This window comes from Clarias gariepinus, chromosome 16, assembly GCF_024256425.1.
Source record: "Clarias gariepinus isolate MV-2021 ecotype Netherlands chromosome 16, CGAR_prim_01v2, whole genome shotgun sequence".
Classification (NCBI taxonomy): Eukaryota; Metazoa; Chordata; class Actinopteri; order Siluriformes; family Clariidae; genus Clarias; species Clarias gariepinus.
In genome coordinates this window covers 23,997,746-24,017,700 of record NC_071115.1, presented here as the reverse complement: position 1 = coordinate 24,017,700, position 19,955 = coordinate 23,997,746, and the positions used below count along the sequence as shown (strand labels likewise).

The 19,955-nt window shown below is 38.7% G+C and overlaps 1 protein-coding gene across 1 annotated transcript; it reads right to left on the bottom strand.

The window, feature by feature from the left end:
• Positions 1-1,154: 1,154 nt before the first annotated feature.
• On the bottom strand, positions 1,155-19,105 carry LOC128544057 (uncharacterized). Its single transcript, XM_053514002.1, has 2 exons — positions 18,724-19,105; positions 1,155-5,739 (listed from the first exon to the last, which is right to left on the bottom strand). Exons 1-2 carry the CDS (start codon positions 18,746-18,748, stop codon positions 2,243-2,245), a joined length of 3,522 nt encoding a protein of 1,173 aa, XP_053369977.1. The 5' UTR covers positions 18,749-19,105; the 3' UTR covers positions 1,155-2,242.
• Between the last annotated feature and the right edge of the window lie 850 nt (positions 19,106-19,955).

Genomic DNA, 19,955 nt, shown 5'->3' with positions numbered 1-19,955 from the left:
CCCAAGCAGCTGCCTGCCTCGACTGATAACAAATTAGACACTGAGGAGAATAAAGGTACGCTATGTCCAGAGGAGGTGATGTGGGTTATATGAGATTGATGGACTTGGTGAGGGCATGCCAACAAGGATTGCTTCAGGTTTTGAGCTGTTTATCTGACATTCTATATACATACAGTATATACAGATCAGTCAATGCACGGATGGAAAATGCACAAATCATTTATTAGCCCTTTAAACTGGACATGCTGGATTTTACAGACACACTCGGTCATGGGGCATTTTGTAACACGTGTATTTGTATCAAAAAATTCAAATACTTTTACTTACATATTTTAATTACATTATTGACATTATTTTACAAAAATAAAGTTGCTTCATGGTTACATTTTCCCCCCAAAACAGTGTTTACCAGTAAACAACCCTGGTAGCTTTTATTTTTAAATAGTTTAAAATTTTTAATAAAAAAAAAAAAAAAAAATGGTAATGAAGCAAATTCTTGCCCATTTACTGTTTATCAACCATTACCATTTACAAGTGTGGATGGAAAAAAGTTTCTTACACTTATATCTACTTATGATGAACATAAAGTTAGTGTTTCATTCATACTTGCATTGCACTGCTGCAGTCCTCCATTTTTCATTATGCGCAGCTGACACATGAGACATGATGACAACTTTCATTTAAATCAGATACTGGTTTAAATTCTGAGATAACTATGCCAACAAATCCTTTCAAAATTTAGACCTGTGTTAAAAAAAAAAAAATACATAAATACCAAACATAAAATTTAGCATACTTTATGCTTTATTTGATGACTTAACATCTAACCACTGACTTGCAGACTTTAGAAAGTTTTTGAGGCCTCACAGACTCCGATTTGAGATATTTCATTCATGGCGACAATATCTCCGAGATGTAATTCGATACAATTTATACTACAACTTGGCTGATTTATCAAATCAAATATGATTGGTCAGACATTTTAAGGCAAATAACTTCAAGAGGGAAAAAAGCTCAAGAGGCTGGTGAGAAATTTGCTGGTGATAACTGACGCAAAATCAATTAGCACTGGCAAACTACTGTGGTAAGAGTAAGAAAAAAAAAACAGATATGCTGTCATAGGAAAACTGTCATCTTCTGCATGGTACTGTTTAATAACGAATTAATAGCAATTATTTAAAAAAATACAAGTTAAGGAAAAATCACAGGTTTATCCAAGAAATGCCTCCACACGACAGGACATACAATAAAACTAATAAAAAAAAGATAAAAATAATTTATTATTACATGTCTACATATTAATCAGAATGTTTAGAAGTGATTATTCAAAGCTTAGTGCAAAAGTCCTTGGGAAACAATGTCTGTGTAAAAAATCTAATAGTTTTACTTCCATATTTCAATGATATTATTGAGATTATTCTGCTATTTAATAGTATAGTGTGGATTTGGCTGATCAATTTCACTGTGTAAAGATATTGGTGCATCACTAACAAAAAACTCAAGTGTTACTGGTGTAACGTGTAATGTGTTTAGGGAGGTGTTTAGCAATCATAATAAAAAAACACGCATCCATTAATGTAGCATTAGGTTCATTAAAAAGTATGCAGTGAGAATAAGATCTGGAAATGGCGATACGGCAGTTTGCTATAGCATTTACTACTGTCCAAGAGGTTTCGAAACGCTCTGATGACACACTGACATCAATGAAAAATTCAATTAATTCTATTCAATCAATATTAATGTTGGCACATTGGACAAAATAGGATTCATACGTCTTTTATACATATAAAGCATTTAGGGAGTGCTTAAACATCTAAGATGAGGCAAGTCTCCAGGTTAAAAAAAAAAGTGTTGTTGGATTAATATCTGATGTTGAACACTGGTAAAAATGTACAAAAACATTTTTTAAACCTTTATACATACAAAAAAGATTGTTCTGTACAAGTTACTTTAGATCCAGATTAGGAATTTTAAATCCTTGGAGTAGATTTTGAATAACATTAAATAACAACTGATATGTCAGGAAAAGTGTCATCTCCCCATTATAAAAAAATTCAATGAGAGTGTATTATGTAAAAATACTGCAAAAAGTATTTCACTGAATTTCAATACTGTTTTTGGAAAACCCAATTACAGCCCGACATTGCTCCAACTGTAGCATCTCCATCTAGCCTTCAGAGTGGGTACGTAAAACACTACAAATGATGTGCAGATTGAAGAGAAACACAAAATGAACAGTCTGCTAAAATTTGTCAGACATTGTCCTTTCAGAGACGCCTTTGACAAGAAGCTCGGTAACCTGGTACATCTGTCCTTGGACTTTTTTCAGTGTCAGTTTAAACGCAGGACACGTCCTCTCAGGTTTGCACAGAGTGACTCCATCTGGATTACTGAGGTCAGAAACTGATTTCCTGGGGTGCTGATCATTTAAAGTCTGACCTTCTACACTGAACACATGAACTAGTGGATTTGGATGGTTCAGGACAACCACAGGTTGATTCGGTCCTGGAAGTTTGACTAGTTGATCATCTTTTAGAGGCATTAAGAACATTGTTCCATTCCCCAACAACTGCTGTTCTTTGGAGGACTTGTGTTTTTTTGCCCTCTTAACTTTCTTAGCTTTTTTGTTTGTGGGTGGTAGATCATTGCATACTAAGTCTAACCTTGGGTCTTCATCAGTTTTTGTTTCAGACCATTTTCTTTTTAAAACCAACTTAATGGTTTTTTCTTGTAGGTTTTGCTGGTTTGATGTGCAGCACATAACAGGACGAGCTGTTACGCTTTCCTCGCCATCCCGTTTCTCTTGAACTTTATTCACAGATTCAGAGACGGAAAATAATTCCAAGTTCGGGATTCGGATCAAAGATACTATGGGATTCATGGACGAAGTGACAGGACTGTCGCTCTTTGTGGGCAAGCTCTTCTCTGAATCCAACTGTGTTTTCTCTATTTTTTCAGGTTTTGAGGAACAGTCATTCTTGCTCACTGATGAAGTGCTCACATTTGATGATGGATCTGTCTGGAGAGCATTGGTTAAAGATTCTGGTGTCATTTTTTCCTGCTCATCATTTGTCAATGTCTTCATGCCCATAGCATTAAACTTCTCTTTCACTATACTTTCAGGTGCCTTGGGTTCTTCTAAAATATCATCATTCCGCTTGGTAGATTGACCACATTTCTGAACACTTTCAGGCAACAATCTTGCATCATCCTCTGTTTTCATTGTAGGTCTACAGAATTTTGGGTTGCCTGCGGTTTTTATGCTTTCACTTGATGCTGGAACTACTGATATCCTTGCCTCTGCCTCTCTGGTGTGAATATGGTTTGAAGTATTTTGAGGAATGGGGCATAATGAAAATACAGATGAAATGACAGGGAGACCTTGATGACTCAATTCTGCATCTTCCATTTTGTTGGATGATGGTTCAGCAGCTCTAAGCTCATATTTAAGACTTTCAACTGTAAGGTTCTTGTTACTTCCATTTGGAGAAATGTTTTTAACTGTGCAGTGCATGTGCGACAGTGGCTTAACAGGGTCTGTTGCAACACTTTTGTGTCCGGAACACAGTTGTTGCGTAAACTTGTATGCTTCTGAAGGGTTAGATACCATAGATTTTGAGATAGGAGCATGCAACCATTTACTTAAAGATCCTGATGCTGGTGCCCCATTCTTCCTAGAACATTGCACTCTCTCGTTCACCTCAGCTTCATTTTTTACATTTAACTTGTTATCTGAGGAAAATTTCTTTATATGTGATTCCTGTACCAGATGCTCAGAAATGGCATTTGCCTTAGGCACCATTTCCTGGTTCACATTTGTCTGTTGATTATCATCTGTAGCAACCCTACATTTAAATGACAATCTGCTTGCCGTAGCAGCTATAGTGGAGTTTTTTAAGTCTTCCGGCTGAGGACCAGGGAGCTGCTGCGGTACTAGCCGAAGCTCCAATTCTCGCGTGCCATTGACATTTTTTACTTCCACCAATTCAACAAGGCATCCAGCAGGAATTGTAATCTCTTCGGGACACGATACAGTTAAGGGTTTGTTGTGCTGTATGGGCTGGTTTAAAGGTGCTAGCAATTCCACTTGAACACTGGACCGGGGAGGGTTTCTCTCTTCTGAACCTGGTATCATCAAGGGTCTGTTGTGTTGGATAGGCTGGTTTGAGGGTGCCAACAATCCTGGTTGAACACCTGACTTTGCACTTGATTCAAGAGTCATATGTGGTGTCCTGACAAGGATATTGGGTCTCGTCTTGTGTTGACTTTTTTTTCCTGTTGCTTGAGCCCCACGATTTATGGTTGGTACTACCTGTCGAAATCGTTCAACAGGGGTAGTGGTATTTGCTGAAGATGGAGCAGACCTCTGTACTACATGTGCCACGGGAATATTTTGTACAGTTGCAGAAGTAACTGACTTTTGCGCTACAGGAGCTTCACGCTGGTTGCTGAGAAGTGTTTTCAGATGGTTATTATTACTGACTGGAAGTCCAACTTGAATTTTTGGAATTATTTTGGACTGAACTACCGTCTTCTCTGTAGAACCTACCACTTGACTCTGTAGCGGTAACTTTTGTTGAACTGCACGATCTCCGGCTATGCCAACGTGAACTCTGGGAAGTGCACTTGTTACAGCATTTTTTCCCAATGAAGATTTTTCAGTCATTTTTTGAATATACTCTATCGTTTTACCCACTGTTGGAAATAGTTCTTTAACAGTCATGGCTGGTGGATTAAAAATTCCTTGTGTACATATTGTGTTTGTAGTGCTGGGCATATTTCCTGATGAATGGCTCACAATCGTTACATCATTTGAAGGTCCACCTACAGTTCTTGGAGTAGACAGGCACAGTACTTCTTTAACAGTCATGCTTGGTGGATTAAAAATTCCTTGTGTACATACTGTGTTAGTAGTGCTGGGCATATGTCCTGCCGAATGGCTCACAACCTTTACATCATTAGAAGTTCCGCCCAAAGTTCTTGGAGTAGATAGACACAATACTTCTTTAACAGTGATGCTTGGTGGATTAAAAATTCCTTGTGTACATACTGTGTTAGTAGTGCTGGGTACAATGCAAGGTTGAGGCTTGATGGGTAGACTGCAAGTTGTACTTGTAACATGATATGGTGCACTAGGTCTCGTCTTACCTGCACTGCAAAGTAGACTGGGCATATTTCCTGATGAATGGCTTACAACCTTTGCATCATTCGAAGGTCCGCCCAAAGTTCTTGGAGTGGACAGGCAAGGACCTTTAGTCCCTTCAATTGTTTTAGTACAATCAGCCATGAAGATCCCATCTGCAGACTTCCCGTGTATCCTCTGAATGTGTTTTACCATGTAGTCCCTCCTGACTGCTCCATAAGGGCACCAGTTACACTTGTAGGGAAACGAGCCTTTGTGTTTAACAAGGTGTCGCTGTGATTCAACTCTTGAGTATGAGATGTGGTTGCAGATAGTACAGGAAAAGGTCACTTCCTTGTGTTGAGATACATGCCTTTCAAACAGGGCAGTGTCTTTGGTTGAAAAGCGGCATTTGTCACAACAGAGACGCTCATTAATGTTTTTGGATGCATCTTTAAACTCTTTTGCTTTTTCAAGGAACAAGATGAAATTTTGTTGTAAGCTACTTGAATTCATGGTTAGAACCTTTATGCAGAAAAAAGCCAAAACACTTTTATAGTCAGTGCTTTTAAAGTAGATGAATGATCCATTTGTGGGAGTAGACAGCTGTAACAGACCTAAACAATGAGGAAAAAAAGAAAAAAAAGTCATGATTCATTTAAGGTAATTGTCCAACTTTGTTAAAAATAATTACCTACTTTTTTACTTTTGGTTGGTTTGTATTAAACGCAACATCTAGTGAGACTGTCATTTAGACTCTCTTAGTTACTATTAACAGTGATGGATTTACGTAGTTAGGGTTGCCTTACTCTCAAACAGGGATCCAATTTTTTCCCCCAAGTTCTACAGTACAGATACCTGCTGATACCATTGAAAATACTAATTCTTGATACTACCCCAGAGTACAACAAGAACAGAACTCTTATCTACTCCTTAATATATAAAAATATACATAGAAAAACTTTAAATAAAAATTTTATTTGTCACATACACAGTCATGCACAGTATGATATGCAATGAAATGCTTATATGACCGCCGATGACCTAAAAAAATAGGAAAAATAAAAGAGTTTTCAATAGGAATATAAATTATGAAATAAAAAAACAGATTTTACAAATATAAAAATATAAAAATATACATATAAAACTTTTAGCTGTAATAAATTTACATTAATTACAAATAACAAAAATTTAAATACAATAAAATAAAATGGAATTGCAATGGAATTGGGACATAGAAACCACGTCCAGTCATGAACAAGACAATGTGCAAATTGAACGCCCCAAACCTAAAGCGCGCGCTCCGATTTCCCTGCTGCTGTTCTATGACGGTTGAACGCATATAGAATGACTCTCTACATTGGGCTGATGTTGCTAGTACAACAAATGTGGTGAATTGCTGTTGAATGTGAGTTTATTCAGCTTCAAAGTCATGACGCTTTGGTAGTACGTTCTTTTTCATTTCCTTTTTTCAACGGTAGTACAACATGCTCAAAAAGTCAAATGCTATTGCATATAAAGATTCTAATAAACTGCCAATACATTTTATTGTGCAGACAGTCGTCTTCTTTTCCTTTATGGGCTCTTTGGGGTCCTTCAATACTATGGCACACACTTGACAATGACAGTGCTGCAACATTACTGCTAAAGCCAAAACACAAACTAAACAAAAGACATTAAATTTCAAAGATAACTTGGACACACCTTTAAATTTGGTGGATTTCCTGATTTTTATCTAAAAAAACAATAAGAATCCATGTGCTGATTCGATTTGTAATATGATTCTATAAGTATTACAATTTTGTAAATATCCAGACTCAATATTATATTTTTTAGATTTCGTTACAATTCTAAACAAACTTAGCTTAAACTTCCACACAGGATGCTGTGCTGCCTGCCAATGAGTGACTAGCTTAGAGTGCACCACCTGTAGGATTAAAGCGGAACTGCAATATTTTACAACCAACCATAAAACATAAATAATGGTAAGAAATAGGGCTGGTCCGAATACCATTTTTTGAGCTTCGAGTATTCGGTAGTGATCAACATCGAATACTCGAAGCTTCGGTGGGAGGGGGCTGAATATATTCTTAGGCAGGAATCTCTGTGTGTCTGTCTGTTGCATTTTTATGTCGAGAACAGTTCATCCAACTGCTGCGGACGCAAGGGAGTGCATTTTTGTGTAATATGGATACAGGCAAGTTGTCATGAACTAACCTGAGTAGACCAGAAGAAGTAGCTTTAGCGGTTAGCCCTTTGTAGCGTGGATGGTAAACCCAAACGCGGAGTAACATGAGTAGGCAGGATAACCACGCAATTGTTTTAAGGAGTCTCTCGAATAGGGAGCAAGGGATAAACACAATTTAACCTGCGTCCTATTAACACACACTCGGCAAAAGTGTCCGAAGCGACATGGGCAAACTCAATGACTGAGCGATGTGCCGCGCCATCTTGTCTCCTTTCATGCTTTCTGTTTGTATTATTTCCGGGTCCTAGTGCCGGTCGCGGACCGAGTGTGCATGACACAAGTTTGCCGCAAGAGCTAGTCATTTAAGCGCGAATAAGAACCGTTTTGCAGGGATCGAAGTCACGGGTTAAATTAGGTTTTTTTCTCTTTTTCCAAATATTCGAATCTCAAAACAAAAAATCGAATGCCATCCCGCCAAACAAATATTCAAATATTCTGGTCCAGCCCTAGTAAGAAAATTATATAAGTATATATACACATTTTGGATAAGTCTAATATAAATAATGTATAAATTAATCAACTTGTTCCAGCATCTCGACCAAGGTGATGAACTTGAACACCCCAGACATCAGTCCCTGACCTTGTTAAGGCTCCTGTTGCCTTATCTAATCATGTTTTGTCTCCTCATGTCTGGTTTGGCTCAATTGTGCCGTCATCCCTGTCTTTACATACAGTAAATATTCCCTTGAAAATCATTGCTTTTCTGTGAGATTGCATGTTAGTGCTGCTGTACAGAGACTTTTTACCACTGGCCCTGACTTCCTAGTGCCGGTGATCCTAATTTGTTTCCCACACAATTTCCACAAGTGTTCTACATGTACAGGCTTTACATTTGTTTGTCTGACTTTGGGAATTTGCATGATACCCAGGTCTGCCTGTGCTGTAATAACCATTAGGTATTTATTTTAGTAACTTTTAGTAAGTTTTAAACTACAAATAAAGACACCGTTTCATTATGCTGAAGTATCTAAAATTAAATCAGCTCCGAATTCAATCAGCCTTTAAAAATCAGAAGTGCGCTTCTCTGTTTGGTTTCTGCTTTTTTGAGATACGTCAGTTGTCACGCTTTGTATACTGTTCTGGATAATGGATTAGCCTATTATCATTAAACAAGCTCTTCCAGTGGTTGCAAAACAAACCTGAACCTATTCACATAGAGATTTAGTTCAAACTATGAAACACAATAGTGAAGCATAATATGAATCAGCACTAAGAGTGGGAATTAAAGATTTAAATATATCATAGTATAGTTTCAGGGTAGATTACAATGCATTGTGGCTTTCTGCACACTCTTCACTCAAATTTGATACGTTCCTTAGCGTGCTAATTTAGATTGAGCAAATTTTGCAAAACAATTGTCGCTTATGCCAAGTATAACCCATAAAAGTGGTGATACATTTCTACAATCCTGTTGTTAGCTATGCTGCTATTTTGTAATGACTACTTTGTCTCTTTATCTGTTCGGGTCAAGTCTGGTTCATAACGTTGCAAGAAATTTATATAACCAACACAACATGCATTTTTCTCTTTGCATGTTCATTTTCCATGCTGAACCCTATTCCTGTTGACTGACTTAGCTATTGAACTCGCACAGGGCTAGGCATTGCTAGACAACACAAAGCATTTCTTCATGTGCACGTCAATACTAGCTTCGTTCATTCACACTATGGTAACTATGAGTTGTCAACTTTAAGCTTCTCCACTGAAGTAATTCATTGAAATTTATTTTACAGGATTTGATATCTCTGTTAAAATCAAACTACAGCAACATCTTCCTTCCGATGAAATCAAAAGTGTATATTCAGGATTCTAATCACTTTCTCAGCTTTCTACAAACAGAAAAAAAAAAAACAGAAATAGGGTTAAAAATTAAATCAGGTCATTTCAGATAAAACTAGCATTTTTTAACATACATTGTGCACTTTATTTGCATACGGTTGTGCATAATTTTGTGAGCCTAAGCAAAAGAACTAAGATCTTTTGAGGGGATGGCTAGCTCTTAATTGACTCTGTGTCATTATCTTACAATTACCATACCCTCTACATGATTGGGATTCACTAGTCAAATATGCACGCGTTAATATTACAGTATTAGAAACTAGGGCTCCGGCTCCGCCCGCGTATGGTGTGTGCGGTCAAACCACCGCCACTCCTCACACTGCTCCAATCTTGCGGCAAATGATTATTATGGTCCAAACACTATGACATCAGCCCTATGTTATCATAGTGTGTGATGGGCCCTATTGTTTTCCTTTTTTCTTCATTTGAGGCTTTTACAAGGGGTCTTAACATGCTCAAAAACTATGAAAATTAGCAGACAGATTGGAATCTGCTGCCATTAGGATGCCTGAGAGATTTTGCTGTATAGATCATACACACTTGCATGTATGCACGCAAATTCCAATACACGATTTAGAGCTCATTGAGCCAAATAACTTCCGCATTGCACGTCATGGGCTCAACTCAACAGGAAGTCAGTTATTTTTGCTTCAGAAATTATAAACCTATTATCTTTGCGATTTAAAGACATTGAGGATACAAAATTGTAAAGGGATTTTTGCTTTTTCAAATCGGTCAGCTTTGACGATGCCTCAAACTTATGCTGAAAAAGAGTTAATAACTTTCTGTGTGGCATTATATTGAGTGACATTATATTAAGTGACATCACATTGAGAAAAATCAGTATGGCCTTTTTCTATCATCTTGGGCTTTTTGGAGATCTAACCATAAAAAAATAGGATTCCCCCTTTTCTAAACTTGTGTCATAATGGTATTTGTATGTCCCCTTTAAATGCATGTGCCATGTGTGCCCATTTTCTTTCTGGAGCACCGGGGTGGCAATGCAGAAGGATGCTTGGGCCCGCTCATCGTTGCTTACAACAATATTTATTCTTGGTTTTTGTTTCTTGTTTTATAGCATGTGGCATCCAGGAACTTGCATTACAACCAACTATTGGTGTCACTGTACCCCTTCTTCCTGACATCCTGGATCTTTAAAAAAAAGCCCATTCCATTTTCCAGGCCAATCTTCCTTATAAATGTCATTAATACTTTCTTCCATAATCAGTGACCCAGGAAAGTAAACGAACAGACTTCATTTTAAAGTTAATAATAGCACGTTGTAGAAAACCAGGAATCACAAAGTACTTTGTTCTCAAGTCTTTACTGACACAGCAGATTGGTATTTGTTGCTCTGTCTGCATGCAGATCCTGACTCCAGTTGTCAATGACGTTGCCTACTGTTACAGTCATTGAGAAACACCTATAACACATTCACAGTATGACATAATAGTTGATGATGCTGTTTACTGCCTTGACCTTTTTCATGGTAACCTGGTCATGATGTACTTGATATTACTAATGGTCATGATATTACTGCACAGTATGACAAGCAAGGTGATGATGTGGTCTACTCTTACATTTGATGACAACGCCTACTGATACACAGTGAGGGACGCCCGCTACACCGAGTTATTCAATTCAATTCAATTTTATTTATATAGCGCTTTTAACAATAGTCATTGTCTCAAAGCAGCTTCACAAAAATAAAAGAAATTCATTAAAAAATGGGAATAGTCGAGTTATCTGGAAATTTTCACATCAGCATCTGTTTAAAACTCGAAAAAAGCTATTAGCCAATTACAGGGGGCATGAGGATCAACTCTGGAATCACTTTTTAATTCTTGTGTCTGACAGCTTTGCAGGTTACACAACAATTGTTCAAAGTGGATTCAACTAAATGTAAAACCACAAAAAAGGTACATCACTATTTCAGATAAATAATAGTTAAATCACTACTTCTAAAAAAAAAATTAAATAAAAGGTAAACAAATACAACAAAATTATTTAACTAAGCTTAACACATACTATTCCATAAACCATTTAGGAAACATGCAATACACAACATCATATTACATTTATTGAGAAAACATGCAAACACTTACATAGCAATTATAGCATAACATAAGTTACTGCTTTTCTCTTGTACTGACTACGTAATTAAATCAAACATCAAGTAACTCCGATTTAAGTGATCAGTCCTGCGTATAAGTAAAGAGCGGTATCATCATACCATCAGTGTCCCTGAGATGACCAGCAGCTGATGCGCTTCCCTGTCTCACATGTTACTGCAGTCTCTTACACACAGGTTTTTATACACAGACCCTATACTGTTACATCATAGTTACATCATAGTAGAGACTGGGAGGTGGCGATTTTCTGTGTCACAGATGGTGCTTGTATGTTGAGTCTGTACCTTCGCTCCATTAGAGACTGTAAGGTGATGCATAATGTGATGTCATACTAGGATCGTGTCACAGTAGTTCCTTGTCGAATGACTTCAGCTCCATCATTTCACTTATTTTAGCTTTACATACACTGCTACACCAGGCAATGATGGTGCCCACTGTTGGAGTCAGTGAGAAACACCTACGACATGCCCACATTATGACATAAAAGTTGCTGATGGTGCGATCTACTTCCATTATTTACAAATTAACCCAACCCACCCATCTTCTCGTGTTTTGTCTTATGTTGGTGTTACACATTACTGCTTTTTATAACTTTACTGCTACACAGGGAAGAATTGATCCTAGGGAATTTTTACGACTGCCACTTAACCGGGCCACTATGATAAAGATATTGATGATTCAAAATTTGGAAGGAATCTCAAATGGTTCAGCCATGGCAATGCCTTAAACTTACCTCCTTAGTTATATATAATTATATAGTTATTTAATATATTTTATCATAACGGTATTGTGTATACCCTTAAATGCATTTGCCGCAGGTGCTTGGGCCCAGTCATCCAATGCTCCCCCCACCCCAAACAGCAGATCTCATTGAGCTGAACATCTTTCGCTATGCATACCACGGGCTCTATTCAAAAGAAAGTCCATTTTTTTCAGGATGTTGGCAAAGTGCACCCAATAGATTTTAATATACTCCTCCTCGGGCATTTATACAATCGGCACCAAACTGGGCTAGTATGATCTCAAGACATTAAGAATGCAAAATTGCGAAGGGATTTTTGATATCTCAAGCGTTTAGCCATGGCAATGCCTTAAACATCCCGGAAGCGGCTAATAGCTTCCTGAATTACATCACAATGAGTCACATCACAATGAGTCACATCACAATGAGTCACATCACAATGAGTCACATCACAATGAGTCACATCACAGATGCTTTTTTTCAAGAACCGGGGCATTTTGAAGGCCTTAACATGCTCAAAAAGCACATAGGTTGTGTGGTGTGCCTGGGTGGCGATGGCACAGGTGCATGGGCCTGATCATTGTGCTTTGCAACTATTTATTTTTTTTAAGGGTCCAAGCACTATGACAATAGCCCTATGACGTCGTAGTGTGTAAAGGCACCTATTGTTTTTCTAAGGATTTTTTTCCCAGTATCTGGGCTTTTGGGGGAGGGTCTTATCGTGCTTATCTCATGGGAGATTTTGCTGCACAGCTCATACATGCACATATACATGTAAAACTTGGTACACTTTTAGATCTCATTGAAAGGAACAACTTTCACTATGCATGCCATGGACTCTACTCAACAGATATCAGTTATTTTGGGTTGTTTTCAAAATTCACACAATGGATTTAATGAACTTCCCCTAGAGGATTTATACGATCGCTGGACGAAGCAGGTTTGTGCGATCTAAAGACACTGAGGATGCAAAGTTGTAGAGGGATTTTGGATATCTCAAACAGGTCAGCCATGACGTTGTCTACACTCACGCTAAAAAGTGATTAATACCTTTCTGTGCAGCATTATATTAAGTGGGATTATATTCAGTAACATCTTCAGTGACATCACGTTCAGTGACATCACATTGAGTAACATCATGGTCTGATGCTTATTTTCCAGCATCTGCGGCCGATTCTACACTAGGGTTGGGTACCGAAAACTGGTGCCAATACGGCCCTGTGTGAAAAAGTGATTGCCCCTCTTGTTAAAAAATAACTTAACTGTGGTTTATCAATTTCTGTAGTCACCCCCAGGCCTGATTACTGCCACACCTGTTTCAATCAAGAAATCACTTAAATAGGAGCTACCGGACACAGAGAAGTAGACCGAAAGCACCTCAAAAGCTAGACATCATGCCAAGATCCAAAAAAATTCAGGAACAAATGAGAACAAAAGTAATTGAGATCTATCAGTCTGGTAAAGGTTATAAAGCCATTTCTAAAGCTTTGGGACTCTAGCGAACCACAGTGAGAGCCATTATCCACAAATGGCAAAAACATGGAACAGTGGTGAACCTTCCCAGGAGTGGCCGGCCGACCAAAATTACCCCAAGAGCGCAGAGACAACTCATCCGAGAGGCCACAAAAGACCCCAGGACAACATCTAAACAACTGCAGGCCTCACTTGCCTCAATTAAGGTCAGTGTTCACGACTCCACCATAAGAAAGAGACTGGGCAAAAACGGCCTGCATGGCAGATTTCCAAGGCGCAAAACACTTTTAAGCAAAAAGAACATTAAGGCTCGTCTTAATTTTGCTAAAAAACATCTCAATGATTGCCAAGACTTTTGGGAAAATACCTTGTGGACCGACGAGACAAAATTTGAACTTATTGGAAGGTGCGTGTCCCGTTACATCTGGCGTAAAAGTAACACAGCATTTCAGAAAAAGAACACCATACCAACAGTAAAATATGGTGGTGGTAGTGTGATGGTCTGGGGTTGTTTTGCTGCTTCAGGACCTGGAAGGCTTGCTGTGATAGATGGAACCATGAATTCTACTGTCTACCAAAAAATCCTGAAGGAGAATGACCGGCCATCTGCTCGTCAACTCAAGCTGAAGTGATCTTGGGTGCTGCAGCAGGACAATGACCCAAAACACACCAGCAAATCCACCTCTGAATGGCTGAAGAAAAACAAAATGAAGACTTTGGAGTGGCCTAGTCAAAGTCCTGACCTGAATCCTATTGAGATGTTGTGGCATGACCTTACAAAGGCGGTTCATGCTAGAAAACCCTCAAATAAAGCTGAATTACAACAATTCTGCAAAGATGAGTGGGCCAAAATTCCTCCAGAGCGCTGTAAAAGACTCGTTGCAAGTTATCGCAAACGCTTGATTGCAGTTATTGGTGCTAAGGGTGGCCCAACCAGTTATTAGGTTCAGGGGGCAATTACTTTTTCACACAGGGCCATGTAGGTTTGGATTTTTTTTCTCCCTAAATAATAAAAACCATCATTTAAAAACTGCATTTTGTGTTTACTTGTGTTACCTTTGACTAATAGTTAAATGTGTTTGATGATCAGAAACATTTTGTGTGACAAACATGCAAAAGAATAAGAAATCAGGAAGGGGGCTAATAGTTTTTCACACCCCACTGTATATAACCGGTATGTACCGGACCGAAACAGAACGCAAATGTCGGTGCCACTTAAATGCCTGAATTGTCGATTGAATGACGCAGTTTTAAGAAGTATCAGATTCATCAACACACATGATGGCTAGTAAAATTTAAATACTGCATTCATGGGGTGTCAGAAATGATCGGAAAAATAAATTATTTCCTTAATTCGAAAAATCTTGAGAACTTCGGAAAATTTTGATAATCCAAATCCAAAACATTGTTGCAGTAATGTTACTGTCCATGTTATTTTTGTAGATTAAAAGTTTATTAGATTAGATAAAAAAATTAAAAGCACAAATCATCAGGAAATGAGACCATCCGAGATGCGCATGAATGCCGCAACTAACGTTACACTTGCTCTGACGGGAGCAGGAAGTCTACCGGTAGCTTAGCTTGCTAAATTAAACAACTTTCGTTAAAATGCCTAAAACTAAACGGTCGAAAGTGTGGCTATATTTCACAAGAAAGGATTCCGACACTGCGACGTGCAGCAAATGATTTACAGCCGTTACGTGTAAAGGGGGAAACACGTCAAATCCAATGAAACATTTGAGGGCACACGGAATAAACTTAAAAGCAGCAAGATAAACCGTGTTTGACAGCCTGCGGACAACAGCTGGGACTATCGGTGTGGATGACCCCAGTCCCAGTCATACCAACCGTAGCAAAAAGGAGTCCATAGATTATGATTACGACAGCAGCCTTTCCGCAGGTTAGTAGTAGGCTAATGTAAAATCGCAAAATGCTAATTCTGTTTATAATTATGGCTTTCCAGCTAGTACTACAACAGTGACCCCATTTACCATTGCAAAGAAGGCTAATTTGACTAAGAAGAATTTTTTTTATTTTCTGTTCAATAAAAATGTATTCTTGAGTCATCCACCATCATTTTGTGGCTTTTGTAAAGTATCGGTTCAGGCACCGTTTTGGCACTGGTACCGTTTTAAAAGTATCAAGTTGGCACCGGTATCGAAAAAACCCCAATCAATACCCAACCCTATTCTACATATCACACACATACACACTCACAGCTCTCACTCCCTCACACACACAAACACACTCATACATCACAAATGTTAACACACACAGAAAGACATCTCTGACTCTCACATGTGACACACACACACACACCAGCTTTTTGGAGGTCTTAAAATAAAAAATTGCCCCTATGCCACACACACACACACACTTGACGTGAGAAATATTTAGGGCCCAAGCTGATATCAGCCCTATATGGTGTGTGAAGTGCAAATAACACAGGTTGTATAGTGCACCTGGGTGGCGATGGCGCAGGGTGCTTGGGCCCTAAATAAAAAAAAAATAAATAAAAAAAATTCAATTTGAAGATCTTAACATGTTCAAAAAGTCATGAGAATCAGCACACAAGTTCTAGAATCTACGGCCATTAGGATGATTGAGTGCACAGCTCAAACACACGCAAATACATGTAAAACTCGGTACACATTTAGATCTCATTGCGGTAAACAACTTTCGCTATGCACGTCATGGGCTCTAATCAACATGAACTCAGTTATTTTGGGCTGTTTGCAAAACACACGCAATGAACTTTGATATATGCTCCTCCTGGGGAATTTTACGATCATCAAGGGCTGGGCGATAAAACTATAACGATATGTATCGCGATAGACACGTGATTGATATCAATAAAAAATGTGTTCAATAAAACGTTCGATAATTTTTTATTCTCTGTCGAAAGAAAACAGAGGTTGCTAAGCTACTTTGGTTGCTGTCATGCGCACTCGCTCCGCGACCGGCACTAGGACCCTGAAGTAGTATGGTCACGATTCAGGAAGTATAAAAGGAGACAAGATGGCACTTCACTTCGCTCAGTCATTGAGTCTGTCCATGTCGTTTCCGACGCTTCGCCGGTGCTTGCTTTGATTTTGGGTCCAATTCCTGATTGAGTGTGTGCTGCTAAAACGCGGTGTTAGCTTCTCCGCTTTATTTTGTCGTTTCTCGCGGCTGCACAACAGCCCATTAATTCATACCCATGCAGTGATGAGAAAGACAAACGAGTATTTTCTACGTTGTCAGGCGATATTACAAACTTCCGGTTGGAATCCGTACTTAAATCAAACCAAAAACTACAAAAGGAAACAGGTTCAGGCTCTATATTCCAGCTCATCTCACATTTCCGCGCTCACGCACATTGCACTGCATTACGCACAAAGCATTGCCGCATGGTATCGCACTGGACTACACTCCCGTAAGCAGCTGCCGTAAAATCAACCTCTCTCCCGCAACAGCGTGTATAATTGTGTAAACTCTTGCTCTCAGCGTGAGAGTTCTGTGAATGACTCGCGTGGTTATCCTGCCTGTTCGCGCTATTTATGCATTTGGATTTACCGTCCACGCTACAAAGGCTAACTGCTAGTCTTCTGGTCCGCTTTCGGTTGCCCGTGATCTTGCCGTGATTTGAGTTTTCCATGGTTATTGACATTTCTGTCTTATTAACTGAGGGCACTATGATAAGGGGAAGGTTAAGTTTAATATAAAACATTTAAATGTAATATATTTTTCTCCTGGTCCTTATTTTAAATGGGTCATAAAAATCAATAATTATCGGTATCGACCGATATGAAACACTAATATCGTGATACAGTTTTCAGCCATATCGCCCAGCCCTACGATCATCACCAAACCGGGCTATTATGATCTTAGTCCCTGAGGATGCTAAATTGCAAAGGGATTTCTGATAGCTTAAATGGTTTAGCGGTGACCAGGCCTTAAACCTATGGCAAAAAGTGGCAAAAAAATCTCAATTATATATAATTACAAATTACATGTGCAGCATGTGTGCTGATTTTCTTACAACAAGAATTCAAACAGTCTTTCTGGTGCGCCTGGGCGGCGATGGCTCAGATGCTTGGGCTCGATCATCATTGCTTTGCAACTATATTAATTATTGTCCTTTACCAAAAAAGCATCAAAGTATGACTCAAAAGTATAAGCTCAATCTCTGCTATCTGATATCACCCAAATGAGGATGGGTTCCCTGTTGATTCCTCTCAATGTTTCCTCATGTTGCCATCTCAGGGAGTTTTTCCTTTCCCTTTTCTTTTATGTCGTCGCCCACTGCTTGTTTATCGAGACAATTGATCATTTTGATTTACATATTTCATACTCATTTCCATAATTTTCTTTTTGATTCCATAAAGCTGTGATAGTAACCACAGTTTAAAGCCCTTTATAAATACATTTAATTGAATAACATCTTTGGCGATTCCATCTCCAAAGTAGTAGTAGTACCGTTTGAGTACAAAGTACAGTTTGGTAACTTGACTGAATTATTCCTTTATTTGGTCAATGAATTCATTACTTGCTGATTAAATATAATATATTATTATAATAATAATTATTATTATACAAATCAAGGTTTGTGCTTTCCACATAAACACGCCTATGAAACATTCATCCTTGTGTATGGTGTACATAGTTGACCATTACTGCCATAGTTTCTGAATTGGATGCATCAACTACAAAAACTGTGGTATAATTGAATGCTGTTATCAATAATTCCAACTGATATTATTACTACATCATTCAATCCAAACCCAGGAACACAAGTACAGTGACATCCACGAACAAGTCTAAGAGAAATATTGCATTACTAATAAATGTATTGCTCACATACAATTGGTGACATAATTAATTACCTGGGGGAGTAAAACTTGGCTTAAGACTTGTAATGCATTACAGCTGAGTGCACTATGGTCATGTCACATCAGAGCACCAACACAACACAACACAAGCAACCTGTCGTGACAAGAGCGCGCGAGCACCAAGATTTCCGGCAGAATTACACGCACATTTCTGGGGTCTCTCTCTCTCTCTCTCTCACACACACACACACACATACGGTCTTTGTTTGCGCCAAATGCCGCCATGTCGAATTCCCTTTCCTCCCTCCCTCCCATCGCGCGCGCGCGCACACACACACTCGGTATAAAACACAAACCTTTCCAGCAGCTCCTTTCCTCCATCAGTCGCCGCGCGCAGCTCCATCGCGTTTTATACCGCGTACTAACGTACTCGTGTCGGATTTATTCCCGTGAATCCACGCCAAAGATCCGCGCTCGAGTCATGCAGCGCGCGCATCCCATTGGCTGTGTGTGGTGCACTACAGTAGAGCTCTACACATTCACCACAGCGCTCGCTTTAACCCTGTCGCTCCCGGAGCTTCCGGTCTCTCCGCCTGCTCTGTTTACTTGGTTTCGCACCGCTGCATTTTTATTTTATCATTTTTTTTAAATCACGTTTTCGGATCTGAACATGTGCACGCGTCATTCATGACACTGGTGGTTGGGCACATAAAATAGCGTTTGCACCGATTGTCTTTTTTTGGTTTGTTTTTACATTCGTGGCATTGCTGTCAGCAGCAGGCGAAGAGTTATTACGACCTCCGTCATTTCCGCCGCCGAAAGTATTTCCGCCCCAAGGGACTGCGCGAGCCGATGCTGCCAGATAAATATTGAATCAAGGACAAAATGAAAAAAAAAAATTCTAATCTGCTCTCCTCTGGCACTGTTAGCAATAACATAATAAATCTAAGCAAAATCAACAACAACAAAACATTAGCGAATGTATATATATATATATATATATATATATATATATATATATATAGTCTATATATATATATATATATATATATATATATATATATATATGCTGCAATATATTTTAAAATATGCTTGTTATTAATCTTAATTTTTTTTTAACTGCTGAACTAGCCCTTATGCATGACACATTGCAACAGAAAGAATTATACATCATTTAATATTAAAGTTCGTGTTATGGCCAGAAAGGTGGCACGGTGGCTTTGTGGTCAGAACTGTTGCTTTGTAATTACAAAATCTGGGTTTGAGTCTGCGTGTATGGTCTTGGCATGTTGCATAGTGGGTTTCCCCTGGGTATTCCTGTTTTCTCCCATAGTCCAAAGACATGCCCATTAGTCTAATTGGTGTTCCAAAATTGCCCATAGTGTGTGCCCTGTCCCGGCACCCCGTACACTGCCTCGTGCCACAAGTATTATAGAATGTACAGGATAAAGGGGTATGCATACACGATTAATAATTAAGTTATGGACAGAACAGGCTTTGTTGTTATATCAAAAAATACAGCACAACCTTTGAGCCAATCAGGTTCGAGCACCCTACCTCGCAATTGTATAAGTAAGCAATGAAACAC

What these genes read in the sequence shown, in the direction of transcription:
- LOC128544057 (XM_053514002.1), bottom strand. Translation starts at nt 18,748, where the DNA reads ATGGAGGAAAGGAGCTGCTGGAAAG. An exon ending in GGAAAGGAGCTGCTGGAAAG is followed by an intron (nt 5,740 to 18,723) that starts GTTTGTGTTTTA and finishes CTCATTGTTTAG; the next exon opens with GTCTGTTACAGCTGTCTACT.